This window comes from Astatotilapia calliptera, chromosome 15, assembly GCF_900246225.1.
Source record: "Astatotilapia calliptera chromosome 15, fAstCal1.2, whole genome shotgun sequence".
NCBI classification, from domain to species: Eukaryota; Metazoa; Chordata; class Actinopteri; order Cichliformes; family Cichlidae; genus Astatotilapia; species Astatotilapia calliptera.
The window spans coordinates 5322221-5350008 of NC_039316.1; the positions used below are offsets into that span (position 1 = coordinate 5322221).

The 27788-nt window shown below is 40.1% G+C and overlaps 4 protein-coding genes across 11 annotated transcripts; 3 read left to right on the forward strand and 1 right to left on the reverse strand.

Annotated features, from left to right (window-relative positions):
* The first annotated feature begins 739 nt into the window (after positions 1 to 739).
* On the forward strand, positions 740 to 16128 carry tpd52l1 (tpd52 like 1). 8 transcript variants are annotated; one of them, XM_026194780.1, is made up of 11 exons: positions 740 to 1033; positions 2867 to 2965; positions 4062 to 4265; positions 6375 to 6395; positions 7443 to 7558; positions 7666 to 7814; positions 9853 to 9954; positions 12079 to 12093; positions 12637 to 12675; positions 13142 to 13202; positions 14360 to 16128. In XM_026194780.1, the coding sequence occupies exons 1-11, from the start codon at positions 1015 to 1017 to the stop codon at positions 14480 to 14482; spliced, it is 948 nt and encodes a 315-aa protein (XP_026050565.1). In that variant the 5' UTR covers positions 740 to 1014; the 3' UTR covers positions 14483 to 16128. The 8 variants fall into 8 exon arrangements, with proteins under 8 accessions (XP_026050565.1, XP_026050566.1, XP_026050567.1 ...); XM_026194781.1 differs by lacking the exon at positions 12637 to 12675; XM_026194783.1 differs by lacking the exon at positions 2867 to 2965 and having other exon boundaries at positions 743 to 1033.
* On the reverse strand, positions 15975 to 19143 carry hddc2 (HD domain containing 2). The gene is made up of 7 exons (XM_026194788.1): positions 18979 to 19143; positions 18483 to 18604; positions 18124 to 18226; positions 17984 to 18052; positions 17769 to 17907; positions 17503 to 17694; positions 15975 to 16159 (listed from the first exon to the last, which is right to left on the reverse strand). Exons 1-6 carry the CDS (start codon positions 19054 to 19056, stop codon positions 17537 to 17539), a joined length of 669 nt encoding a protein of 222 aa, XP_026050573.1. The 5' UTR covers positions 19057 to 19143; the 3' UTR covers positions 15975 to 16159; positions 17503 to 17536.
* Positions 19144 to 19838: 695 nt separating this feature from the next.
* Positions 19839 to 20987, forward strand: cenpw (centromere protein W). Its single transcript, XM_026142783.1, has 3 exons — positions 19839 to 20055; positions 20136 to 20249; positions 20884 to 20987. The coding sequence occupies exons 1-3, from the start codon at positions 19969 to 19971 to the stop codon at positions 20908 to 20910; spliced, it is 228 nt and encodes a 75-aa protein (XP_025998568.1). The 5' UTR covers positions 19839 to 19968; the 3' UTR covers positions 20911 to 20987.
* Positions 20988 to 23733: 2746 nt separating this feature from the next.
* LOC113006956 (E3 ubiquitin-protein ligase rnf146-like) lies at positions 23734 to 27084 on the forward strand. Its single transcript, XM_026143231.1, has 2 exons — positions 23734 to 23960; positions 24537 to 27084. The coding sequence occupies exon 2, from the start codon at positions 24538 to 24540 to the stop codon at positions 25594 to 25596; it is 1059 nt and encodes a 352-aa protein (XP_025999016.1). The 5' UTR covers positions 23734 to 23960; position 24537; the 3' UTR covers positions 25597 to 27084.
* Positions 27085 to 27788: the final 704 nt, after the last annotated feature.

Genomic DNA, 27788 nt, shown 5'->3' on the forward strand with positions numbered 1-27788 from the left:
TGTTCGTAGATAAAGTGGAGGCCTCTCTCAATTATGCAGCTCTTTCTGAGGTCTGTTTGACAGGGTGTTTAAGTGGCTACAGTCTGTGTATTCGTGTAAGCACGGCTGTGACTGCAGTTTTATGTCAGCAGGGGTCATAAGTGCACCAGAGGAGGTGAAGCCAACATAACCATGGGCAGTCTAAGGCCAAAACCTCATTATTTCCTATGAACAAGTAGACACTAAAACAGCGGTGTAATGAATTCTGAAAAAAAAAATGGCAGATTCATTAATGGCTTAAAAACAAGTAATAACATTAAGTGTAAGTGGCTTATTTAGTGTTCAACTGAAGTGTGAGTAGTCGTGTCAGGAGTGGTACAAACACACCAGTAAGAGCAAAGCCAACCTTATTTACTTTACTTAAGTACTTTAAAAACAGAAACCACTGACCAAAGTGTTAAACACGGGAATAAAAATACATTAGAAAAAATTACATGAATAAATATAATTAAATTACAGCACAAAATGAAATCGATTAAAAAATGTACAATTAGACATGAGTGAAATAATAAGTGCACAGACAGTGCAGAGGTGTAGTACATGCACTACTTTATATGTACTAGTAGCTCACAACATCCAAGATGGTTACATTTAAATATTTACCTTATTTTTATCTCTTTATTTGTATTTTTATGTTCCGGTTTGTTTGTTTTTTAATAATGAAAATGAAAATATTTCTCCACCTCCAACAAACATTTATTTTTTGGACCTTTGTCGCTGTGGCATCTTCGTTGTGTCCACCGAGCGCAGCTTCCTGTGCACGGAGCAAATTAACTACATTAAAACTGCGCGCGCTCATTGGCTCGCGCTGCAGGCTCCGCCCGGGAACTGGCCCAGCGCGCGTGACATCCAAGGAAACTTGACACACGGACTGACCCGAGGAGCGGTGCAGCTGCCCGTGCGGCCGATCCTTGTTGACTCAGAGCGCGTTTTTTTTTATTATTATTTGTTGTGAAGCTCACCTGTGCGTCGCTCATGGAAACCAGGCAGCAAGGTGAGTGAGTGCCGTTTCTTACCTCTCAGACCGGGATAACTGAATCCGCAGCGTTACTTTTTGTTTCCAGTTGATCTGATAATGAGTTGAACTTGAGTGTTGCACGCGCCACTGTTATGACGTCGCTGTGGGAATGGAGAAGAGGGGGGGAAAAGTGTATAAAGCGGAGCATCTGCTGCTGCTTATGTCAGCTTCATCTGTTGCTGCATGGCGCCTTCAGTGTAAAGACTGTTTGTTGAGGGTGCTGCGTTTTTAAGAAGCAGTGCAACAGTTAAGAAGCTTCATGCACACACACGCACGCACACTGTAAGACGACATGGAAACTCCTGACCAAATCCTGGGCTGGCTACTGTTTACCCCCTCTATGTGGTGACTTTCAGGCTATTTGTGGAAGTTCTGCAAAGCCAGAATGCTTTCTATTCACCTCAGGAATTGGCTTAGCCCCCCTCCATCCTTCCCCTGTCCACTACCTTTGCGCTTTGGTCTGCTGCAGGTACTGCAGGAGATAAAATCACTGCTGCAAAAGGCTTTACAGAAGACGCATTGCTTTCGTTTTCTACAGCAGTGCAAAGAATCTGTGTTGTTTTTAGAGTACAGAGTGACTCCAAGCTATAGATAAATAACGTTGACTGACTGCTCAGACCAAATGAATTGTGAAAATGAAAGCTGGAGCTCGAGCAGTAGCTCTGCTTGTGTGGGATATAAAGGATTGCTTATTCAGGTAGGTAATTGCATTCTTTTGCAGTCTGATTCTAAATAGGTACCTGTTACAGCTAACAGGAAGCCGGAAAGGCTTAGAGAGGGAGGAAAAAGGGGGGAAAAGACTCTGATATGGGAATATGAACTTTATAATCAACTTATTTGTTTTTTATAAAGCAATACTTTTGGTTATATTTCATGGTTACCCATGTACAAGCAGCTGTAATGTCTGGAACAGGGATTTTTTTTGTGTTAACTGCTGTAAATGTTATGTGCAGTATCTACTGTTTGCCAGCTTTAATTAATTTTTTCAGCCGTATGACCATCCCCAAGCCTCTGATTTAGCATAGCCACATGACCGCTGGGCCGAATGGTAATCTTGTGACCAAAGGTATTTCACCCCCACAAAAAAGCAGGGGGAGGGAGGAGACACACAGAATGGACAGTAAAGAAGGAGACAATTTTCTTCTGAGCACCCTATGACATAAATCAGTGTTAGTGCTAAAAGACCCTCACAGTCTGGTATGACCTGCTTTGAGTAGCTAAAATCACACATGTTGCTGTATAAGACCCACCTCTGAGGAAATTATTCTTCTTTATTACCATAAAACATGCTTTTTAGATTAAAATGTATGCTCAGTGTTTTTCCACCCAAGTACGTGATCTTTTTCTTCCCTGGAAAAACTGTTTTTGCCAGTCAGCTTTGCCTCATTGTCAAAATGTGGAACCAGAGGGACATATTGTAAGTGAAACTGGCCTTATCCTGGCCAACTTCCTCCTGTAGTGCTGGAGTGTGGTGTAATGAGATTTCATCTGCAAGAAGGGAGCTTGTATTGCCTAATAGCTTCAGATATTCTTTCTGGATTGTTTCAAAGTTATACAAGATCCCATTGTGAACCCTCTGTGGCACTGATTTCTTCTTGGTCTGGGTCTCTAAATAATAAGAAGGAGCTACATCATGTTTAAAGAACTCGGAGAAGTTCATATCAGTGGCACATAGGGTCAAAAGTCAGGTTTCCTGTTCCTGCACTGAGCTGGGCCTAACTACAGCTGTCAGGGAGGAGAAGTCTCCATGTTTGCATGTATAACCGGATTTCTTGTGTCCCCTCACCCTGCTGCCTTGCTCCGCTGCAGAGATGTACTCTAGTGTTCTGAGTGGATCAGTGGTGGACTGGGGCAGCATGGGCCCCGGAGAGGAATGGGTTGATTCAGCCATACACGAGGGAGAGCAGGGTAAGACTCAACTCTCCCAGTAAAGCAAAAGAAACCCGTAAATCCACCCTGAATCACAAAAAGCATAAAACCACGTCATGCAGTGGTGCTCTGAGCAATGCTGAAGCAGTAAAGGTGCAGAATGTTTAAAGGTGCCTGTCTATAGGAATTACTGGAGCACTTATTGCCCTTCTGTTATTCAGTGTTGATTTAATGAACAGTCAGATGAGTGAGTTTGGTCTGTGCGAATAAACCAACAAGTAAAAAGACAAAAAGACTGGAATTTTATTCCTTAAATTGAAGGGAAAGTCATTCCTTTCATTGAATTTGATATAACTTTACCCAAAGCAGCAGTGATCAGGCTGATTTGAGTGCATGATACCTGTTAAATCACAAATAATCTATTTTTTCAAAGACCTGAAATATGAATGTATATGTGGGAATGCATTTAAACCACACGAAATGTTTCTGCAATAGAACAGAAAAAGATATACTACGTGTAATATGACAGGTTTTTGCTCATAGCTACAGAAAATTATGGTCCACCTCAGCCCTTCAGAGCATTTTAACATCTTCGGTGGATTGTTTCGGTATCGCGGTACACAACGTTACCGTTTCATTTAACACTCTCAGCTCTCACCAATTGTGTTTTCTTCCACTACATGCAGCTGTCTCCTTTAAAAAGCCTCCATAGGTTTTATGAAACCTTGTAAATGCTAACATTGTGTCTGCTGGGTGAAGTTTCGACGTCTTTCATCAGTTTTGGAAGAAAATGCAATTCTGTTACAGTGCAAACCATTTGAGGGATATACTGTATACGTAAAACCACTAGCAAAAAACGTTGGCAGTTATATGAGATGTTGCTGACTGATAGGATGATTTCCTTAGTATGAAATTACTCACATTCCTGTGTTTCCCTTAAACCAGTAAGCACTCTGTTCTGTCTGCAGGAACTTCCTGTATGCTTACATGCAGTTTCACAGCCTGTGAGCTTTCCCACTTTTGCCTTTTTCCCCTTCCTTAAGCTAAAATATTAAATAAGAACTAATTGCTTGCAAAATTAAAAATTCTGTTTTCCTCAGGTACTGAACATGTTTTAAACTGTGACTTTACTCAGGTTTGAATCAAGGTAAGCTTTACCCCTCTGATGAGGAGTCCCTTAGGAAAAGCTCATATGGTTTTACCTCCGTCGTCCAAAATGGGGAAAACCTGACAGAATGGGGTAAAACTTCACCCTCAGGGGACAGCCGGTGGGGTCACACATCAGTGTCTGACACCTGGGCCACGTCCACCGCTTGGGATATGCAGCTGGACAGCACAGGTGACAAGGGATGTAGATATAGAGCCTGTAGATTAGATCAGTCGTTCACTTTGGCTGAACATTTAAACCTACAGCTACCCCTAGGGCTTCTGTTGGCACAAGCAACATGGTAAGCATCAGGCAATCTGATCTGTGACAAAGCTATTAAAAACTAAATTCAGTCTTTTATCTCAGTAACGATTGAATTATTTGTATCTGCCGATACATGATTTTTGTGGTGTCCTCAAATGAGAATGCACTCAGAGGTGGCAGTGACTGTTGTTTATCACTCGTGTCACGTTAACATAATAGCCATCTAGAATTTCACATGGGATGTATCCCTAGCGGTTATAATTAAAAAGCAAACACACAGACCCCACTGTATATAAAACAGTTTGCATTTAGTCTCAAATATAGACCACACTCAGCCTAACAGCAGCAACAAGGAAAATGCAATCAAACAATTAACCAATCAGATAAATTTAATAAATCCAAATTCCTGCAATTTTTTGGGGAATTTATTTTCTTTCTGTTACCAAGTGTCTACAATATGTTAAGTGTTCAATCAAAAGTTTTTTTTGTTGTAGAACATAGTTTTTATATTGTATATTGTATATTGTATTATAAAAACAACATGAAATTAGCATTGTAACTTTTCACAAAGTTTAATCTTCTCGTTGTTAGATGTTGCCTGCACATTTCTAGTGGCCCACTGCTCCTGTTTAATTAAAAAGTGTCAGTCACACAGGCCTAGAGACCAGTTTTTGACACCTGGCAACCTCTGGTTGCTAGGGAAACGTGTTTTTCTGAACTGGTTGCTGTTGCCAGGTGAAGTCAGTCGCGGAGAACGTCCCACAGCTAAAACTTGCTTGTGATTGCTTTTGTCACTAGCAGGTTGTCACCGTCCACTGTAGTTTGCATGGAAGACACAGACTTGCCTGCAAACACTTGCTAACAAACCACCGAGCTTCAGCAACATTTGAAAAAGTGTGACAGCAATTAGACACGGAGAAATCAAATGCTGTGTATTATCGCAAAACTTTTACTTTGAAGGCGACCAATCATCGCCTCTACTGCAGTAGCACCGTTTCTTTGAAACCAGTTTCTTGCTAGCGACTGCCAGCAACCACTTGCCAGCCAGTCAGAGAATACACATTTTTCCTTTGCAACCACTGCTTGTTTGAGGATCCCCAACTGGTCTCTAGACCTGTGTGAAGACCTGGGAAATTGAGATTGTCAGTACCTGATCTTACACTGAATCTTGTTTTCAATGTCTGTCTGTTTGATTTTACCCAATGAACATTAACCTTTCTGCAGGTTATTCCCCTTTCACTCTTATCTATATTTCACTGTCAAATAAAGGCATAAGATGCCTTATAACTACTCTTAACCAGGGTATTTCTTAGCTAAAGCAATATTTTGGTGGACCTCAAAGGTTTTGGACAGACAGACATAGCTTAGGTCTTTAAAAAAAAGTTAGCTAAAAGGAAATCAAGGTTAGCCAAAAAATTGCAAAAATCATCAGCTAACAAGTAAAGAACAGCACTCAAATGTGGTCATTCATAGCTACCTTGCAGTGGTTTTTACCTTTATATTCAAAAGCACTTTGAAAAGAAAACATAATCTGTACCTTGCAGACGAACTTCAGCAGAGATGGTGTGGTGTGTTGTGTTGTGTAGTGTTTTGTTTCCCAAGCTTTACCAACTCTGGTAGAAAATATCTAAACCGGGGCTCTGCCTGGCTTTTTAAGGCTGTGTAAACAGGGACACTGCTTTCTGAGTGCACTTAAGACAGACATGAAAAGCTTCTATTGAAACCGCAGGGGTTTAAAATCTCATTGTCCTCCTGCTGTGTAATGTTAGCAGAAAAAGCTCTTTACTGTAGAAAGACCTGCAACGGACTGAACTGCTGCAAGCTGTGCTTGAGTTTCGTGCTGTACGCTGTTTTTGTGTGTGAGTTTGCTGCATGAGCTGCTGCTGTGTCCCCTTTAACCTTAGTTTTCAAAGAACTGAACTGCTGATATGTTAAAGTAGCCACTACAGTCAGTGGAGAGTGGCGACACAGTGCAGTACATTAGTCTTTACTAACCTCACTGTCCCCTCACCTGTCTTATAATGCGGCCACATCAAGAGAGGGGACACCTCACCGCAGGTACGTGAAAACGTTTTACTTCCATCCTGTCGAAATGGCGTCTGAGTCAGCATTTAAAGGGATAACTTTAAGTGTTCATTGACACACGACTTGCGTGTATTTACCTTTCTTGCGTTGTGTGTACACTGCCCTCCTGCTGTTTCCTGGTACTGTGTGCTGCTGTTAAGCCCTTTACAAATATCATAAAAGCAAATGGTGCAACAGTATAAGACGGATCATACTAAAATAGTCTAAGCGAGTTCACCTTCAGCTCATGCTTTATTTTGGGTGTTTGCACCTCTCTGCAACTATTATTTCAATAGAATTAAAAGGTAAATAAACATTGCTAATCAGAAAGCGTCATTTACTGTAGTTGTTTCATTCTGTTTGTGTATCTGAATTATGTGTGTGTTCTGTCCTGTCTAATCATATTTCACTTCTTATAGCTCGTAAGTTGGGCAGACGGCTGCGATGCTGCTCTTGTAAGCAAGCGGAGGTTTTACATAATGTCTTTAATCTCAATTCAACGCTTTTCCCCAAGCGCATGTTTTTCATTTGCTACAAAACTGAAAATCAATCACTGCAACTTAAAATTTGCTCTCCTCCCTGAAGTCTCAACCCATCTTGTTTGAGTGTTTGTGTTTGCCCGTGGTGTTGGTCAGCAGAGTTTAAGCACGATAATCCACATCAGTTAAGCCAGATTAGGGCACTACAGGCTGCAGCCTCAGATTACATAACTGTCAGAGACACGATCAGAGATGGAGACAGACACAGAAAACGTTGAAAAAGCAGAGTCAAAAAAAACAATGAAGCAGAAAAAGGCAGAATGAGGCATGGATGCCAGATTGTCTCTGACATGGCTCATTTAAAAATACACGATGGCAACAAAACGAGTAACAATACCAGGAAATAAATCGGCGCCAAGTACAGATTTACTGGTGGTCAGAGACCAGATTTTCACCTTGAAATGTTGAATTCACACCTTGTCATTAGGGTGTCGTCAGTTTTAAGGTCACACATGGACACGCTAAAGTGCATTTATGGTGCCTTTGTGTGTGTTTCACACAGGTTTTCTAGATTCGGAGCCACTGAGAGAGGCTGATGAAGACTTTGTGTCAGACGTCAACCTGAGCGCCTCCATGACGGAGGAAGAGAGGGAGGAGATTCAGCAAGAGTTAGCTAAAGTAAACACACACAAGAACACAAATATATCTTTAGCATTAGGATGATGACTTTTTTATCTCGGTCTATGAAGTCACTTTAGAAGCTGTGTCTTTCTGTGCATGTCCAGCTGGAAGAGGAGATCGGCACACTGAGGCAGGTTTTGTCTTCCAAAGAGAAGCAGCATGCGGAGCTCAAACAGAAACTGGGCATCACTCCTCTGAGCGAGCTCAAAACCAACTTCAGCAGAGGCTGGCACGACATGCAGAGCTCAGTAGCGTAAGTTACAGTGTGTGTGTGTGAGAGAGAGAGGCTACATCACACAGCTAAGAAACAAAGAAAGAATTTGTGTGCTTAATAAGGTGTGTGTTTCGAAGTGTACACGGCAGAATGGCTTTTATGTTAGCTGTAAACACTGATGCCCTTCATAGGACACACTCAAAGTAATCACACAAAGAGCAGGTTTCTCTCTTCTTAACAGCCAGCATTGACTATCCAAAACGAGTGCCAGATATCAAAAAGCTAATTAAAAAAACATAATGTTCTGCTCCTGGCTGCACAGCATGTGTGTGATTTGTTATCTTTGTTGTGCTCACTGTAACAGACACCATAAACCTGATCAAAACACATCACCCAGTGCTGAAGGCTATGGTTGTCCTCAGTGCACAATTAGTAGTACATGTTCCCTTTAGCAGCTGGAAGTCATTGTACTGTACTATGATTTTCTTTTAAATGTCACTTCCCTACCTGTAACAGGAAACATTTATTGTTTGTGTACTTCTCTTTTTTTTAAAGAGAAGTTGTCGGTGTATTTCTGAAAAAAAAATTCCCTTAAAGAAATATTGATTTCAACTGTGTGCTTTAAAAAGTGTACAACTATCTACCAACCTAATAGTGAATGAAATGGTACAAAACGTGCAGCCCTGCAGGTTTTAGGTTTGATTTTACCGGGGCTTTGATGTTCATGCAGATCTGCAGGAGTTGATCTTATTTAAAGATTAATAGGAATAGTTTGGAGTTTGGGGAAATGTGCTGGTTTTCTGTTCTTTCCAAAAAATCTCAGAGGGTGACAAATTAAAAGGAAAACAGAAAGCCTCGACCTCCATAGTAAGAAGATCTGGTGGTTCTGTAATGCTCTGCATGCATGGCACTGCGATCGACTCAGGCTTGTAGGACAAGCAGGGATAGTTAACGGATGGAAAAACATGATGGTTTAGCAGTTAAGTGCAAAGTGATCAAATTTACCCAGTGATCCTACATTTCTATCTCAAAAGGAGTGTTTTTTTTTTTCAAAGATAACATCCAGATGGTTGGATAAAATGAAAAGTAGTGAATCGTGCCCAGTCACCACATCTCATGTGAATCCGGTGCTTGTTACACTGCGTTCCTTATCACTGTGATCGGGAATGTTTTCTATAAGAATTATTTTTATCCCTTCACTAGACCTTCAGAGACATGCTAGGACAGACTGAAGCTGTTCTGGCAGCATGTATTAACCTAACACCTTAGCAGGAACCCAAATACTATTGTGTTGGGTTTTCCTTTTAATTTTTCATTTATCTGTACAAGACCAGGTGATAATAGTTAGCTCCAAAGATACTTGGTAAGTCTCTTGATGGGAATACTAAGCTAAAGAGCCATCTTCTCATCTCCAAAATGTTGTTTCTGTAAGATCTTTTAGTGTCTCTGTCTCCAGAGAAACAATCAAATTTTCTGATCAGATGGTCAGCACTGAGCTTTTATCCAGACAGCAAGAGACAAAGAAGAGCAAGAGGATAGTCTCTGAAGGCCAGCTTTCTTATCCAGTTACACTTTTCACCGAAGATCACCTTACACACAGACTCCATCCTCATCTATAATGAACCACGGTGACCACAGCAATGTGTGGTGTTAGAGAAACTGGGCAACACAGACATGCGAGAAGCTGTGATAGACGATCTGGAAGCAAACAGGCCCAACATAAATTCATGTCAAATTTCTACAATACAAAAAAGCAAAGTAGGGCCTTAAAGTGATGTGTTCGCCTTTTTACTTAACGCTAACAAATAATTTCAAAATAAGCTAGATGGTTATTTTTATTACCAGTGATTGAAGTGAGGCTTTGTAAAAATAATTGCACATATGAATTATCAGCTAAAGGAATCACCCAACATGAACTGTGACTTATTCCATTTGCTCCTGTAAAACCTCAGTAGTGCAAGTTTTAATTACAGCATGTTCATGCTTTTGTTTTCTCCGAACAAGCCTGTGTTGTGTATGCGTCTTTATCTTTCACTGCACGCACCTTTGTGTGTTTTGTTTTGGGGGTTTTTGGCAGCTACAAGAAGACATCAGAGACGCTTTCCACAGCGGGACAGAGAACCTCGGCAGCCTTCAGCACGCTCGGCAGCACCATCACCAGGAAGATTGGAGATATGAGGTACAGACTGATGGTCACATGTTCATTGAATTTCCTGCTTCACACTTGCCAAACAGCTTTAACAGTGACAGTAGTTGTATGCAAACCGTGTGGCCACAGTCACCCAATGAATTTGGTTGTTCTGTGGACACATGGCGTTGCCTTCTGTGACACCCGATCTGCAAACGGTTTTAAACATAGATTAGATAAACTGTTTCAAATGTCTAAAGTCATCTTGCCTCTTCAGTGAAGCATGTTCGCCAAATAGTGTGATAAATGTCGTCCTTCTGCAGAGGAATATGTGCTAATGAATCGAAGCCCTTGTTTGTGAAGGTTTTCAGTCATTGTTTGTCTAAAAGTGGATTTTATCTTAATAAAAGCTGTGCTAGTAGTTCTGCTGACAGGTCAAGAGCATCTTGTATTAAACCAGGCTTCCTTTGTCTAAACACATGGATTGATCCCATTAATTGCTTTAGTCTTTGAACTTTTTCACCATTCAGTCTTTAAATGTTGTTCATGTGTGCTTGTAGCTCACAAAAGATACCATTTAAATGTGCCCGTTGCAGGCACTTGATCATCTTAAAGCTCCATTATCGGCTCATCTGTGTAACTTACACAAGCATTCCGGTTGAACCCATCTGCCCCGCGTGCGCCTCCACTTTTAACCAGCTCGGTGACACTTTCTATCTGTGCTACCCATCTCTGTGTCTCAGACAGCAGAGTTTTGACTCTTGGTCTAAACAGTTCAAGGCAGCATCAGATTATGTAAGAAGCACTAAGCTGCTTTCTGAGTCAAAGGGCTCGAGGCAGCAGCTGTCTCCCTCGGTCACTTTCTGTTGTTGTTGAGCTGACAGTCTGCATTGCTCTGTTTGAGAGACGGATACACACACACACACACACACACACACACAATGTTGGGGTGTTTTGCAGGAAAGCATGTGTCCCTGTGTTAAATGTGCACAGATGACTGCGTGACAGCGCAATGGTGATGCAGAAAGTATTTCCAGGATGTGCAGGTGAAAACAAAAAAAGCTTTTGAAGGTTAGGAACCAAAAGCCCAGTGAGGACATCACAATGTCACCAGGCCCATGTTGCTAGTGCTTCATAATAATAATAGTTCATATTAATAATGTAATAGTGGTGAAATCAATCAGAAGTCTTTTCTGCAGACAGTTTGGCTTTCTTTGGCTTTAAGTGGAAGCACAATTACACTTAATTATTCTATACCAATACTGTACTTATATACTTTTTATACTATTCTAATTATACAATTAAAATTATACTATACTTTCAGTACTTCCCTGTGTAATTTAATGTATCCTTTTTTGAGGATATCAATTGCAGAAAAGCAACAACTTATTATCTTTGGTATATTCCAGCATGTTTGGTCTAGAGTTACTGTTCCCACGGAGGTATGTTCTCACACTCTACACAGGTTTGGTTTGTGTGGGCATGAACTTATTCGAATATTTTTGCTGTGGATATCTATCTATCTATCTATCTATCTATCTATCTATCTATCTATCTATCTATCTATCTATCTATCTATCTATCTATCTATATATCATGATCATTAACAAAAAAATGTTGAAAGGTTTAACTTGCAACATTTAGTAATGAACTATAAATACTGGATGTGCCACAAAATGTTCATGCAAATATGAATAGGAGCTGCCTGTCTGGTATAACATGTGTTAATGCTGTGCAATTAACACTGACCAATGACGCCAAAAAAAGCAACCCACAACCTACAGAAAATCACGTTACAGGTAGATTAATAGAAACAAACTGTCAAATCAAGTCAGTCTGTAACACAGTTACAAAGATGATTTACACTGTTGTTTGTCAACCGAGTTCCACAGCTGGGTTTCCAGTCACTGTGACACTGTTTCCCTTGTTCTTCTTCTGTTTTCTTCTTCTAACACAGATTGTTTACACATGTTTTAAGAGTCAAGTTTCAAAGAGTTGGTTACTTGTGTTACCTAAAATAAGTGTAGTAGTGGTAGTTTGCCTTTTGTAGTTAAATAGTTTTGTATTGATATTAATGTTTGGTAAAGTGAATTTGACAGAGTGTGACTGTAATGCTGACATCGGCTTGTCCAAGTATCCTAAAATGTTTTTCCGTCTTTTTTCATGCTTCCTAAGATCCAACTCCATAGGGTAAGGAGCCACACAGTAGATTTTATCAAAGTAAGGAGTCTGTTGCAGTGAGTAGATCTCAGTCAGATCAGCTGATAGCACTAACTGGACAGCACAGTATGGACTCAGTCAGGTTCTGGTCTGAGCCCAGAATCACATCAGTTTTGTTTTCGGGGAGAGAAACTGTCTTCCTGACTGAGTCACATGAGTGGCTGCACTTCCCTGTGCAGAGAGTGCTAAAGCTAAGCTAATAAAAAACAAATTTAGTACCACATTGGATTTTTCAGTTTTAAATTAATAGCTTTATTTAATAAATCTATTGAAGAGAGATTAATGAAAATACACGAGAAACTCTGGAGTGGCTGCTGCTAATTCCTTGCTTGCATATCTTTTGACATGTAACTGCTTTCCTGTACGTAATCCTCTGTCACACTCTGCACATGCACAGCATCAGGACAGAACAGCTAAGCACTGCTCTGACTCTTGGCTTTGTTTCTGGTTTGGTGAGTGCGTGTAACCTGTGTTAATCATTAACTCTTCTCTCACCACGCTCTCCGGGGACAGTTACTCTATCAAACACTCTATGAGCATGCCCGCTATGAGGTAACCACTCTGTGCTTTTGTGCATGTCTTTGTGTGTGTGTGAGTGAGAGAGAGATGTTTATATGTGAGATGATCATTTAAAATTTGAAGTTTTTGTGTATTAACACAAAAAAATCCTGTGCAGTGTTGAAAACACTTTAGGAGTTAATGCAACGCTTGCACTGCTTTGTATTTAGTTAAAGGCACTCTGACCCTGACACACCTGGAAAAATACCTGGTGTGTTTTTTTCCACATGCTCACTTCTTCAGGTCATTTTGACTTTTTTGTGTTGCAGTACCAAAAAACCCCCATTGTGTTATTTCAGAATATTTTACAAATCAAACATGACCCCTTTTTGAATAAGGGCGCTGCCAAAAGTAGCTTCTTCTATTTCAGAAGAGGATTTCACAAATAATTGTGTGCTCATGTGATAAGACAGCAAAATGTGGTTTATTTTTTAATAATCTTTCCCTCCCTTTTTCACAGAAACTCTCCCAGCTTCAGGTCTTTTGAAGAGAAAGTTGAGAACACAGTTTCCACTATCAAGGTAACCATGTGTGTGTGTGAGAGAGAGATTTAGCATTATAAAGTGATAACATGTGAAAAGCCTCAAACAGAGTGTGTTTGCCTTAAAAGTAGTCTCACTTAATCCGAGGCATTTAGGGGCACTTTTGAATGTTTTTCAAGATAAACTAAAAACTATTTCATGTGAACGCTGCACATAAAGAAGCTGGTCAGGTTGCAGCTTCTAAGTACTGACGCATAAAACAAAGTACTATAATTAGTGTGTAATTATGAGCCTACACTCTGACAGGGAACCCACTGATTACTGACATTTATAGTGATACCAAAACAAGTCCTAAGAGTCCAGAGGAGTGTACTAGGAAGCAACATTCATGGGTTAGTAAGCTGTGAAACTGACCCTGTTTTTACCCAACTAGATCACCAGAGAGGTTTACATTAAGAGTTTTGGTTTTCAAATTGACTGAAAGCACATTTTCACTCATTCATGTATGGATGCTTTAAATGTGATGTAAATGATCAGTTTGGTACATGATTTCTTGGCCTAAGACACAATTTTTGTATGTTTTCCGCTGTATACCATCACAGAGGATTTTAAATCAAACAATAAAGCTGTGATTGAAGTGCAGACTTTCAGCTTTAATTCAAGAGGCTTTACAAAACAGCTGCATTAACGGTTCATGAATTACAAACAGTGGCTGAAAAGTAACTGGAAAATTCACTGACAAGCGGTTCTGTAATCAGGTGACTCGTGTTCCCTTATTTAATGACAAACAAAGCAGACACAATAGCTGAAGTTTCAAAGTGTAAAGGCCCACCAGAGCATCTCAAAGTTATCCAGGATGTGGTGATGTTCACGGGTTATACAAATTTGTTAGTTTGTCCAGTTACTTTATGAGCCTCTGAAAATGTAAATTCTTAAACAGTTAATGGCATTTTGAATCAAAGTTGAATATCTGTACTTTAATCACATGTTGATTATTTGATTTGAAATCTGCTGTGGTGGTCGGCAAAGTTGGAACAAAAGCTGGTGAAATGACTCCTGTTTCCATGTACACGCCCTGCAAATGCCCGACAGCTTCAGTCTTTGTAAAAGTCTGCCACCTTGAGTCGACTCTGTAGCACCACAGAACAAGAACGACAGCTTCAGTGACACTTTTGTGCCTTTTTTTCTTGTCCCAGACAAAGGTTGGCGGCACCGGGAGTGGGGGCAGCTTTGAGGACGTCCTGTCATCCGCAGCGCACGCCAGCTCACAGGACACGCCCACCAACAACTTGATGGACAGCTCTGAGAGGCAGTGTTAAGGCTCCACCCGGACCACGAGCCAGGGCTTAAACGGGAACTCCGCTGCCGATGTGTCGCAGCACTTTAACTCAAAGCTCTGACTGAAACAGTGCACAACACCTTTTGATCCTTAGTGTCAAGGCGCTTTTGCAGAATACAGATTGTCTTAAAACCTAAATAATTACATTTACCCAAAATGACCCCTAAGGCTGCAGTCGTCTTCTTTTATTTTAAAAGATCAACTCTAAACCTCATATGATACGGGGACTAATGAGAGCAAGGAGCCTATAATGTTTTCCTTCTATTTATAGTGTTGAAGGGTTTTTAGTGGATTTGATGAATGCCATCTGTCCTCCAGAGGTTTCCTAACCACGTTACACCACAGATGTTGATGAGATGGGGTTGGGGAGGAGCAGCTAGCAGATAGGCCTTAAATGACCTGAAACACGACATGAAACGAGTCTGAGCTGATTACACATCAACTTCAGGAGACAGACTGAACCTAAACCCCGCATATCGAGCTGGTACTTTCTTCTTCTTCTATTTGGCACATTTGTGCTCATGTAGTTCACTTGGCTGTCAGATCACAGCTGAGTTTCCCCAGACACAAAACAAAAGGCCGATTCCTCCGTGAGATGTGTAAATTTAAGACAAGTGGAAAAAGTGACAGTAGATGTTCAACACCGCATCAGTATGAGAGTTTTAAAACAGCTACCTTTCTTTATTAGGACAGCAGAAAACTGCTGTTTCACATCTTTACTAGAAATATGTTTGTGATTTAAAAAATTAAGTAATTTTATTACTTAATGCTGTAAAAATGTGACCGATCAACCTGAACATCCTGGGTGACATTTGTATAAAGGATTTTACACTACTACAGAAGATCTAGCTCCTCGGGTTTCACTGTGGCATCTAAAAACATTTTGTCGTCGGCATTTCACGATATATACTCAGTGTACTGATATACACATGGGGTTGGGGAGGCGCAGCCAGCAGTCAGCTGGGAGTTGCAGCTGGGGTCTGTTTGAATATCTAAATGCAAACTGTGAGAGCAACTACAGGAAGCAGTGGTGTATATGTGAAAAAGCATCAGTGCGACATGATGTATCATCGGGAGCACAATTCTTGGCTGTAAATGTGACGCATTAATCCAGCGAATGCTGTTACGCATGTAGTGAAACTACATGAGCTCAGATTTTAACGAACATTTTAACGCTGAAAAATTGAATTCAGTGTCACTATAACTAAAATGTTGGTGCCGTAAACGATGAGAATGATCTTTGCAACTATTCAAATCTGCTCTGTGTGGCAAACTCATTACTTTGTCTTTGTATTATTTGCAGTAAATAATCGTTTGTGTTTTGTAGTTTTTACTTTCTCTTCCATGTGTTAAACTTTTGTTTTTGGTCCTCTCCCATGAGAAGATGCTTGGCCCTTGAAATACATTCAATAAAATCCATAAACAGAAACAGACTCACTAAAAATAACTCATTCTGTTCTGTCTTTGGAAAATTGATTTCAATAAACCTTTTATGTAATAAATGTCTTTACAGCATAAACACAAAAAGACATAACTGTGACCATCATGTACAATAACACTGTATGTGAATGATCAATAACTGTTTTTATGACTTTAGTATGTATAATAAAGATTGTTTGAACCAAACCTGATGTCACTCTACAGTTTCAACAGCACTCTGGAAAAGCATGAGGAAAACAGAACAAACATTAATACCTGCAGAATACTAAAATAATCGTTTATCTGCAGCATTGTTTCTAAAACACACCTATCATTTATGGACTACAATGTAATGGTGCAGCGACACTGTTGCATTAAAGTATCTGAATTTCAGAACCAGGACCACGTCTCTAAACACGCCACTTCCTGTTCTTATCTATATATGATCACCCAGTTCTGCAAGCTGTTTTCATGCCCCATCCTACCTGCCATTTTTCAATTCTTTCACTTCTGCCAGGATCTGCCAGGATCTGCCAGGCCCGGGAGCCGCCGCCAGTCCCCTTCAAGGCCTTACCCAAACCACAGCTCAATTCATGTGTTGTTGTGCACAATCGTAACGAGACAACGTTTGGTGAGCAAACTGATATTAAATCAGCTCAAAAGAAAATCACTGGACACACTTAGCTCGACAAAGCTACCTTCTAATTCAGAGCAAGCCAAGAGCTCAGTCATGAATAAAAATAAGACCACAACCTCCTTCCATCTATAAAGAAATCAGTGTCTGGTATTGATTTTTTCATTTTCTTAAACCAGCTGCAGCTTGAGGTGATTAAATGCTTGCTCAAAGCTTGAAGGTGTTGCATACACGCAACTGCTTGATTGCACGATGATTGCAAACGTCAGCTTTTAGGAGGCAAGCTGTCTGCAAACAGTCGCATCCGCCAGTCAGTCTCAGAGACTGTGGAAGGTTTGCAGATAATTTCTGTCTAATTTAAAAATGCAGAACGACTGAGATCAGTCTGAAGGAATCTTTGACAATAACTGATATCAGACCTACTCCACCACCTTATTTGTTCAGCCAATCACAGATCTAATCACACCAGCACAGGTGAAAAGTTTAAAGCACCAAATTAGTTAAGATGAGAGCCCTCGCCACAGTTATAAATGTGATGCCAAACTTGGGTTTTGAAGCCTCTAAGTTTACTTTCAGGAGCCAAGTGTGAGCGCATCTTTTTTAGATTCATACCTGATTCACATTCAAGTATCAAACACTAAAGATGTACATGTATATCAAATAACTGAAAAACACAAGCTGTCACAAATACAAGATCAAGAAATGGCGTTACTAGAGAATATGTAAACGTAGCGGTTCCTTAAAAGTCATTTGCTACTTCAAATCTTCAGTCTTTGCTTTAACTTTGTCTTGGTTTAAAATACGCAATAATGTGTGTAAACTGAAAACATATAAAACAATGACTAAAACAATGAACTGGTGTGATTTAGACAAAAAAAACAAAAACAATATTACAGCTTGTGCGTCCCTGTACAGACTGTTTGTCTGAATCCAGCATCTCTGTCTACCTGAGAAGTCCTGTTCACTGTGTGCGTGTTACAGTCAGGAAGCGTGTGACGTTGTGTGGTCTTTTTCAGGCACCGAATCAGCAGCCTGCGATGGCTCAGACGTCTTTGTGCCATCTGTGTTGGTCATGTGACTTTCTCGCTCTTTGTTCATAGAGCTGACCAGCTGGAGAACGTCCGGGTGGTGGAAACGACCTAAAGACAGCCCAGCAAGATCAGAGCGAGTAGAAAAATGGGTAAATGCTACGATAGATGTGCTGGAGATGTACCGGCTGTGGAGTCAAAGAACTCCTGCAGTCTTCCTGGTGTTCCCTCCAGCTCCTCATACTCGTGCGCCTGCAGGATCATCTCCAGCTGGTCAAACTGTTTCACCAGCCGGGCCTCTGCGCTGCTCTGAGTTTCATATTCCTGCACAAGGACAAAGCATCCCGATTATAAAGCACATGGCCAGGAAGCAACAAATGCCATGTTTGCAGAGACGTACTTCCCACAGTGTGTAGATTTCCTGTCTGAGAGCCTCCGGAAGAAGACTCGTTAGTTGCTTCATCGCTTCCTGAAAGGCAAGGAGAAGTTACAACTACAGCCAAGTTTAGTATTTGCCTCCTTTATGATGAAGTCGCTTGCCTCTTCTCTCCTGTGTTTCTCTGCTTTGCTGATGTTATCTGATGGCGCGATGTCTCCCACAATGCACTCTGCCATGTCGTGAACCAGAGCCAGCTTTATGCACCTGGAGACACAAGAGTTCACAACAACAGTCAAGGTCCTTTATACTGCAAGCTAAAAACCTTGCAATATGAAAGAGCAATTCCTTGTGATCTCCTATGAGCAAGTACATGGCGACAGCTGTCGCCATGTCGGAAAGGAAGAAGTCCCTTTTAACAGGAAGAGACCCAGAGCACATAAAAAGAGGAACATTTATATGTTTTTCAGCTTTCCTTTTAGATAATGGTGTAAAAACTGATTTTCAGGTGTATGGGACCCACCTGTCCCTGTCCACTGTGGGGTCAGTGATGGTCAGAGACATCATGGCCATGCGGTACATGTGGTCGGACACACTCTCCGGCTTCTTCACATTCCTGTACACCCAGCCGGTCCGCGGCACCCTCTGCGAGTAATATCAGCCATCAGTGACACACATGCAGATATCTGTCTCATAACTGGTTCATCAGGGGTTTTTTGGGGGACACTCTGTGTGCAGATACTGACTTCACTGTGTTTGGTAACTCGTCGTGAGTGCAAGTAGGAATAGTTTTAAGTTTTTTGTTTGTTTGTTTTTGCAGGTAAAGCGGGTAAGCAGACCTAAAAGATAATATATCTCTGGCTTCTGGTGATAGATTTTTCTGGCTTTCCGTTGTGGGGAAATACTGTACACTAAAGGTTTGGTGGCAAAAAACACACGAAGCTGCAGGAACATATCACATGTACACATCTACAATAACAACATAGAGGTGTCTTGGTTCTCTTTCTATAATAACTCACTTTCAATTGTCCGATAAGTTTCATAAACTGCAGCATTTTACTCATGCCGGCTGTTTTGTCCGCGGTGGCCGCCATCATGATCCGCCGACCCGGATACAGAAAGACTGAGTTTGCTGATGTAATAGCGCAAAGCAGCCGCTGGATGGCAGCATACACAACGTAAAGATACCGAGTCGAAGGACACACTTGTATCTGTTTATTCAGGAAGCACTGCCTCTCCTCCTGTCCTCAAAATACACATTCAGGTCTTTAAAATCCTGCAGTTTGTGTTTTAGGAGTTTATGCAGATTTATGGATATTATATAATGTCATCTGCACATCTATGCAGAACATTTTAAAAAAGGAAATACATTGATGAACCTTCAAAGTGCTATCACTTAGTTTGTTTTTCTTTACCCTTTCCATCTTTTGTTTGTTTGTTTATTTACTGTTAAATAATGTGCTACTTATGCTGTAAGGGCTGATTTGTATCCCAAAATTGGTGGAAAAGTGATTCATTTCTTATGATATCTTTTAATTGTTTGTTTGCTTGCTTGCTTGATCGATTCTTTATTCAGAATGTATCCACATTTGTGCGCTTTTACACAGAAGATACCTAATTTGTAGAGGTAAAAAAAATTGTGACAGGTGAACATCAAATTATAAGATTTCCTGCATGTGCATGTTACTTTTACTTTTATCTAAGTTTCAACCCTAATATTTTGTCATGTTTGTCTTAAATCTTCTGCATTTTTATTTATTTATCTATTTATTTATTTATTTATTTATGTTTTGGTATGTTAATACAAGGTGAGAAAGCATTTACTGCTTTGCGCAGTAATGAGTACAAAACTCTAGATGGCGCGGATGAAACAAGCAAGGAGGCAAACGGCTTATAAGACCACGAAGAAGAATCTACACCGGAAGTCAACAAAGCGGGAGATTAGAAAACGTAAACAAACGTTTTTCGTGGGGTGTTCCTTTCTTGTTTCACAGAGAAACTTCATCGACATGTTGAACAAAGCGCCCAGACTGAAAAGTACAATTAAAACGAAGGCGAAGGGCAACATAAACGTGAGGCCGGCGTCAGAGGCGATGGTAGGCTATCGCTTTGTCCGCAGCTGACCGGTAGATGAGCGACGCTAAATAACAGCTGGTTTTTGCTCCTGTGTGCTCAGATCGAACTGCTGACACTGCTGTTCCTGAACAGCCTGGCTGAAGAGGCGAAGGCCAAAGCGTTTGAGGAGAAATCTGCGACGATCAGAGCTCAGCACGTCAGGGCAGTCTCCAAGGTCGGTTTATGTTCACATAACTGCATTAACAACACAATCATGTAACCAACCAGTGATTAGAGATTTACTATTCATTAGTAAATCATTAGTTAATCTATTGATTCCCGATTAATCGTTTGGTTCTGTCTCTCCGTTTAACTAAACAACCTTAAAATTAGAGATTGAATTATTTTCAATATTTCCATCACTGTATATAACTGTAAAGCACTAAATGTAAAAGAGTAAACTACGTTTTTTTCCCTTATTGGAGGGGTCTTGATTGAATAACTTATATACATAAATCAGCCCTTACAGCAGAAAATACACATTGTTTAATATTAAAATAAACAAACAAACATTATTTCTCTGCACACACAATCAAATCACATGTTAACATTTCAAAGACTTTTAAAGAATTGCTCCACGCTAGGTAGTTTCTGCTACTGTAAAATAATAACAGCTATCATCTTGTTACATTACGAAGTTTTTCTTTTAATCATTGTAATTGAAACTACATAAAACAGACATAATTTTATTCCCTCAGTATGCTGGCACTTCTTCTTCATATTATTAAAGATATTTTAAACGTACGTAGAAATTTCAGTGTTGTGTCAAATTGAGCTCACTCTAAAATATTTCCGTTCTTTCTTTACAGAAAGTATTGAAAAAGGCGAGAGGATGATGAAGACGGTGAAGAGCATCATAAAGATTATTTTGGAAGGCAGTGGCAATATTCTTTCATATTTTTAATGTCTTGTTTTGATCTGAAATTCCTTTTTTGAGTTTTTTTTTAAAATTGTATTTCCGTGCAAGTAAACACTGTCCTTTCATTGTTCTGTATTAAACATTCATGAATTTTACACTGCCTAATTTATGTATGACAACTTAAAATATAGAAAATAATTGTTATTCTTATCTGAAAACATTTGGGATCAAATTCTTTTAGAAAGTCCACATTGAAATGTCTGCAGGCAGTTATTTGGGCATTCATTTGGAAGCCAAATTAAATCACTCCCTACCTAAATGTAGTTAAATTTCAGTGGCCAGTGATTCATCAAACCTGCATATACATAATCACCAGTCAGTCCTGATAAGACCTGATTAAGTTTGCTGACTTGATCCCAAAATAAGGTTTTAAAAAGCTGTATGTGTGCAGATGAGCTCTCTCGAATCTGTTTTGTTCTCCCATTATATCCCATGATTCTTCAAATTCCTCACTTCTTCACACTACATGTGTTAGTGTGATGAAGTGATATCCTACTGGTTCCACGTCACTACAGGGTTCCTCATAGTGAGCCAAAAGGTTGAAGTCGTAAAAGTGCCTGATTGTTCTTTTACAGTATCTGCTAAGTTACTAATGAAAAGAGTGTCATGTTTGCTCAACCGGCACCCTGACAGCAGATATAGCGGGGGAGGGGGTTCAAAGTCATCTACATAACACCCAACAACCAAGAGTCAGGGGTGGGAATTAAGCATTTTTGAAAAAATGAGTTGGAATGGGCTGATTTATACTCCAAATATGGGGCTACTTATTTTGCCTCATTTACATAAACTTAATTATAACCAACTTTGTTCATGTATGAGGCAAAAGACATGTTAATTTATCATGTTTTATTATCTTTGTTATATTACCCTAGATATGGAGATATATATTTATACATACATTTGTAAATGTATGTAGAAAAGTATGTCCTGATAGGTGTGTTCACCTGTCACAAAAAAAAATCTGTTTGGTTTGTTTGTTTGTTTTTATATTACAGTTTTTCTGTTTTTCTTTTAATTTTAACTATTCTTTTTACCTCTACAAATGAGGTATCTTATGTGTAAAAACGCACAAATGTGCATACATTTCCAATAAAGAAGCAAGCAAGCAAGTAAACAAACAATTACAAGATACCATAAGAAATTAATCACTTTTCCACAATTTTGGGATAGAAATGTTCTATAAATCAGCCCTTAAAGCATAAATAACACACAGTAAATAAACAAACAAACAAAAGCTGGAAAGGGTAGAGAAAAACAAAGTAAGTGATAGCACCATGAAAGTTCATCAATGTATTGAAACTCTTTCATCTAAAAGAAGCCAGATTTTTCTATACAGCCCGACAGTTATGACTGAAGTGGATGGATATGACTAACTTTATTAAAGTGCTTGTGTACATCTTCATCTGGACATGCTTGTATGTTAGCTATTAATTTCCAAGGTTCATCTGTGCTTCAGTTTATGCCTCACTCGAACACTACTCTTTTGGGGACTAAAATCAACACAAGAGCCTGGGGCAAGTATGGGGCAAATTATACTTTCACATTTAATGATGAAAACTTTGTGTTTGTGCTTGTTAGAAGCTCAAAATGGCTGAGAAATGCAAAATGTTTAATGCATACAAAAAGATGCACCAGTGCTGTGGATTCCTTAAACACTTCAAGGTTCTCCATGCACTGAGATAAGCCACAAAACCAACACCAACTCCCACCCGCCATGGATCTCCCTGACAACAAAAGAGACTCAAACATGACCCTAAGGATCTTCTATTATGCCAGTGGTTTTAATCCTAACGTTGCTGCTGATTGGTTTATATTTACAGTTTGTAATTTTGTCATCCTGTGTGTCTATCTCTCATTCCTGTGCAAAAATTTCACCGCTTTCCTACTGAACTGTTAACACAGATAATAAAGTTCAGATAATTTGATTGTATTTGCTAAATAATATAGCAAATATAATCACCAGATGTAGCAACTGCATGAAAATGTTATAGAATCACTGCCATTCTACTGCTGCAGGACATTTTCTGTGCCACTGATAAATGTGAAACTAATCCCTGCACAAAATATTAAAACATGCACTTGTTGTATAAATGACATTTGACCTCAGACAAAATGTGAACCATATTAAACCTTTTTCTAAACATATTTATTTGTAACTTTTTTTTCAACATATTTTAACCCCTTGATGCCAAGTGCATTATATTTGAGACATGACTTTTTGAGGCTTCATTAGTGTGATTTTTTTTCTTTGCCTGGTAAACCTAAATAAAGACATTTTTAAGACAAAAGCTGTAGCAAATATTATGCAAATTTAAAGGCATATATGCAAATTACTTTTTTGATTATTTCTTTAAAAATGTGTTTGAGCTGGGTGTTAACACCATAGGGAATGAGTATTCAGTATGACCATGTATATCTTTAACTTGATGAGTAAGAATTTATCAAACAATAGTTTTTAAACTCTGGGTTCAGTTTTTTTAGAGTTCTGGTAACAGGGTTGCGCCAAGCACAACACACAGTAACTACAATGTCTAATTAAAAGTGAAAATATTATACCTGAGTAGGACAAATGTTTGTTTTTTTTACGGTTTATTATTTGTTTTTCTTAAGTAAATCGCAGTTATTTAAAAAAATTAAATAAAGTTAGTTCTTTTTTATGGTGTACAACATACTAAACCATAACAGGTTTAATGAAGCCCTCCTTTTACTGTGAAATACACTCCTTTTTTACCTACTTTGTGCAGCCACACACACCAGATCTACACAACATATGTATCACCGCTGGAAAGTGTTTGCAGCACATCCAGCAGTACTGAAGTTAGCTGGGCAGGGCACAGAGCTCAACTAACGTAGCAGCACAGTCGTTTCCTGTCATACATAACTTCATAACCAAATATAAATGCAGCTGTGGAAATATCTCAACCTGGCCTTCAGCTGAGGACGCTTCTCGAGGTATCCCGAGTTCAGGTGAGTGTATTTATAGGCCACTTTAGCAGCCCGGAGACACACTGACAGCTAGCAGGCTAGCTACATGCACTGCTGGAGCTAGCAGGCCAACTTTGGCTGAATGAATGATTTAACTTATTCGACTGTAGATTGGTTACAGCCACAAAAGCAATGCCAGAGTTTAACATTATGACAAGTAGTTTAATATCTGTTTATACAACTTGGGGCTGAAAAGCTAACGTTAGCACAACAGTAGCCTAGCTGGGTGGCTACATTAGCTCTGCCAAACAGAGAGGCCTTTGTTGTTCTATTTGCAGACCGATAAAGTCACGAGAAGTATGCTGGCCTGTCTGTTGTTTGTAATATTTAGGCTTTCAAAGCTACAGTTATTTGGGAAGTAATGTTCAAAGGGGGATATTTGCCCTGAAAACAGTTTTGTGCTATATGCGAACGAGGGCGTTCCCAGAAGTGTCAGCAGAGCAGTGCAGTGTATGCTAACTTGGGCTGCATTCCCATGTTTTTGTCAGTGAGTCACTAAATCTGTTTAGCTTGTAGCATGCATGTCCCATTTGCTGTGCTGTGACTCTCTCCCTGCAGCATGGCAGGCTGTGGAGAAGTGGACCTCTCAGCAAACGCCCTGCGACCTTCCAAGCTCATTGAGGAAGTGGGGGATGCTGCCTCCACCAGCACTACCCCGGAGTGCGCCATCTGCCTGCAGAGCTGCGTCCATCCTGTACGCCTCCCGTGCTGCCATGTCTTCTGTTTCCTGTGCGTGAAAGGTGCCTCCTGGCATAGCAAGCGCTGTGCTCTCTGCCGACAGGAAATCCCTGAGGACTTCCTGGAGCGGCCTGTTCTCCTGTCACCTGAAGAACTGAAGGCAGCGGCTTCTGGGTTGAGCCGAAGCGGGGGAGTAGGAGGTGAATCCTGCGGAGACTATGCATGGTACTATGAAGGACGCAACGGTTGGTGGCAGTACGATGAGAGGACAAGCCGAGAGCTAGAGGAGGCCTTCGCCAAGGGCAGAAAGAGCACAGAGATGCTGATTGCGGGGTTTCTTTATGTGGCTGATCTGGAAAACATGGTCCAGTACCGCAGAAATGAGCATGGTCGCAGGCGCAAGATAAAGAGGGACATTCTAGATATTCCTAAAAAGGGGGTGGCGGGATTAAGGTTAGACCCTGAACCTACCCCTGTTCCTGCTTTACCTGTCATTGCTCCGGCAGCAACAGAGCGTGTCAGCTCAGCTCATGGATCGGACTCTGCTGGCCAATCGCAGTCTTCCTTTCCGGTTATTGTGTCTTGTCCCCCTGTTAGACCTCAAACACTCCTGGGGCGTCATCATCTCACCAGTCCTCTGTCACCTTCGACCCTGGAGGCATCTTTTTCTCAGCTTCTAATCAGCCAGCCTGAGGGTGAAGAGGTGGAAGGAGATGACGAGCTTCAGATGTATGAATCTGCATCTGGCAACAGTGAGAGTGAGGACGAGAAGAAGTGCGAGAGAGATCGAGAAGAATCAGTGGCACGAAGAAGACATAGGCAGAGGCCGCTAAGAGAGATCCAGCCAACCAGAGTCCCTCCAAGGGGCAGGCCTTCTAGTTCTACACTCAGTCTCCGTTCACGTAGTCCTGATGGGCAGTGCACTGTGACAGAAGTGTGACTGGAACATTTGAAAAGTTCTCAAACTCTCATCAGTTCAGCAAAAAAGTTTAAAAACCAGTATGCATCTTTAAAAGATCCCATGGATAGAGCAATACCTTTTGAATGTGTTGTTGCCTGTGTCACTGGGTGATTAACCTGTTGACTGATGTGCCAAACATTATCCTGAAATTATTGTTGGAATAATTAAAATTCTCCCTCCACTTTAATGTAAACTTCATTCTGTCGGTGGCCCTGTGTCTGTTGAGCTGTGTTCAGACCAAATTCATGAAAATATAGAGAGTAGTAAAAGCGAGAAGAAGGATTACAGGCAGTAGCTGGAATCAGGTCCTCCAGTTTTGAGAGAGTTTAGAGAATCCATTTTATGACTCTTAGCAAAATTTCCACTGAAGTTGTAATGCAAGTAATTTAGCTTGCAGACTTGCATACTTTCCCCAGTTCATGTCACCTGAAGCAAATTAACATTTTTACATAGACATTATATGAAATTGCTACGTGTGGGATAATGTAATAGCTAACTTCATCATAACACCTCTGATATAGGTTGATGTTTCATGTTACCTTTGTTGTACTCTCTCATGAGCAGAAACAACTAAAACCTTAGAAAGGAATATAATTTTTTTTTAAGGTCGTTGTTATAGTCGTAAACAGTTTGCAGTTCATGGCTCAGTGGTTATGCAACAGCAGGCTTGTTCCTAAAACAAAAAAGTGACGTGCTTTAGAAAGCTATCCAGTCTATAAACTACCATAAGCTCACTGCCTTATCATAAGATGTGACAGTGTAATACAGCCCTTTTGAAATTCAGTGATTCTCTATTTACCAATTTTATGAGCTCATTGTTAATGTGGCTGATTTATGTATATCTAAATGTTTTTTCCTCTTTTCTCCATTTTTAGAGTGATGGTTTAAAAATCAAGCCTAAAATGTAGCAAAAGTTACAGAGGATTGAAACTGCTTCCTTGCTGTGATGATTAGGTTTTTTTATTTTTAAAGCTTAATCAGGATCTAATTATTAGCTATTTAAATTTGAGATTGTGTGTGTGTGTGTGTGTGTGTGTGTGTGTGTGTGTGTGTGTGTGTGCGCGTGCGCGCGCGTGTGTGTATTAGAGGAGGGAGGCCATTTCCCCCCCTGGTTTGGTGTGATAGTCTTATTTAATAATGATGTGTTTTTTCTTTTGTTGTGAGCACTGTTGGGTGTTGAAAAGCTATTGGCAGAACCACTGGAAAGTGTTGGGTTATATATGTAGAGAGACACATTTGGATTTCTATTTCTTGTCACAGGGCTACTATCAAAGCTTTGGCATTGACGTGTACTTGAATGAGCTCACACTGTCCTCACAAGCTCTGTCACCCTCACGACGCCTTCCCTCCCCATGTTCTTGCTTCAGCTTTTAAGTTTTTGCTGTACCTGTCTTACTGAAGTCTGAATGTTTCCCTTGTGGTGTTTTTGTCAAGTTATTAAAATTGTTTATCTGTGATTTAAAGTCACATAATGGGGTGTGTTGATTTTCATTTATGATGGATGAATATGTAATTCAGTGCATTAGAGGATTGTGGGATGACTGGAAGCTCTGATCCATGGACTTGCTTGCAAGGAGTGTCCTGGATTTAATGTTTCAAGAGTCCACAAGATGGAGGTGTTGCTCAGATTTCTGAAACCCTTAAGCAGCTCCATACAGACTGGGTGGTTGAAACCTTGCCCGTGATGCAACTAAGAGTATTTTTGTGCCTATTGTGAATAATAACATTTTTAACATTGGAATTACTAACTCAAGCATACATTGTACTGGAAAGTTGCTGAATTCAGCTGCAGTTTGTGTCAAAGTGAATACTTGAGTTTTTATTTAACATTTATTTGTTCTTAAATGATTACGAATCTTAAGTGGACAGAAATATTCAGTTTGTGTGTTTAAAATCATTACTGCCTTTTCTATAATCCATGAGCAACATGTAAATTTATTTGTATAAATTCTGGGTTCTCTGCACATTTTTCAGTAAAATGGAGCTGATCCAATCCAAAACATCAACTTATTCACAGCCTTTAAAAGGTACAAACAGACTAACAGTTAACACCACTGCACTCCCACTGTATCTCCATCAAAGTCTTGCTCACATTTGCTTTGGTTTGACGCATTAGTCTGTATGCATCACTAAAGACTGTGACTTAAACACTGGGCTCCGGACCCTTCTGC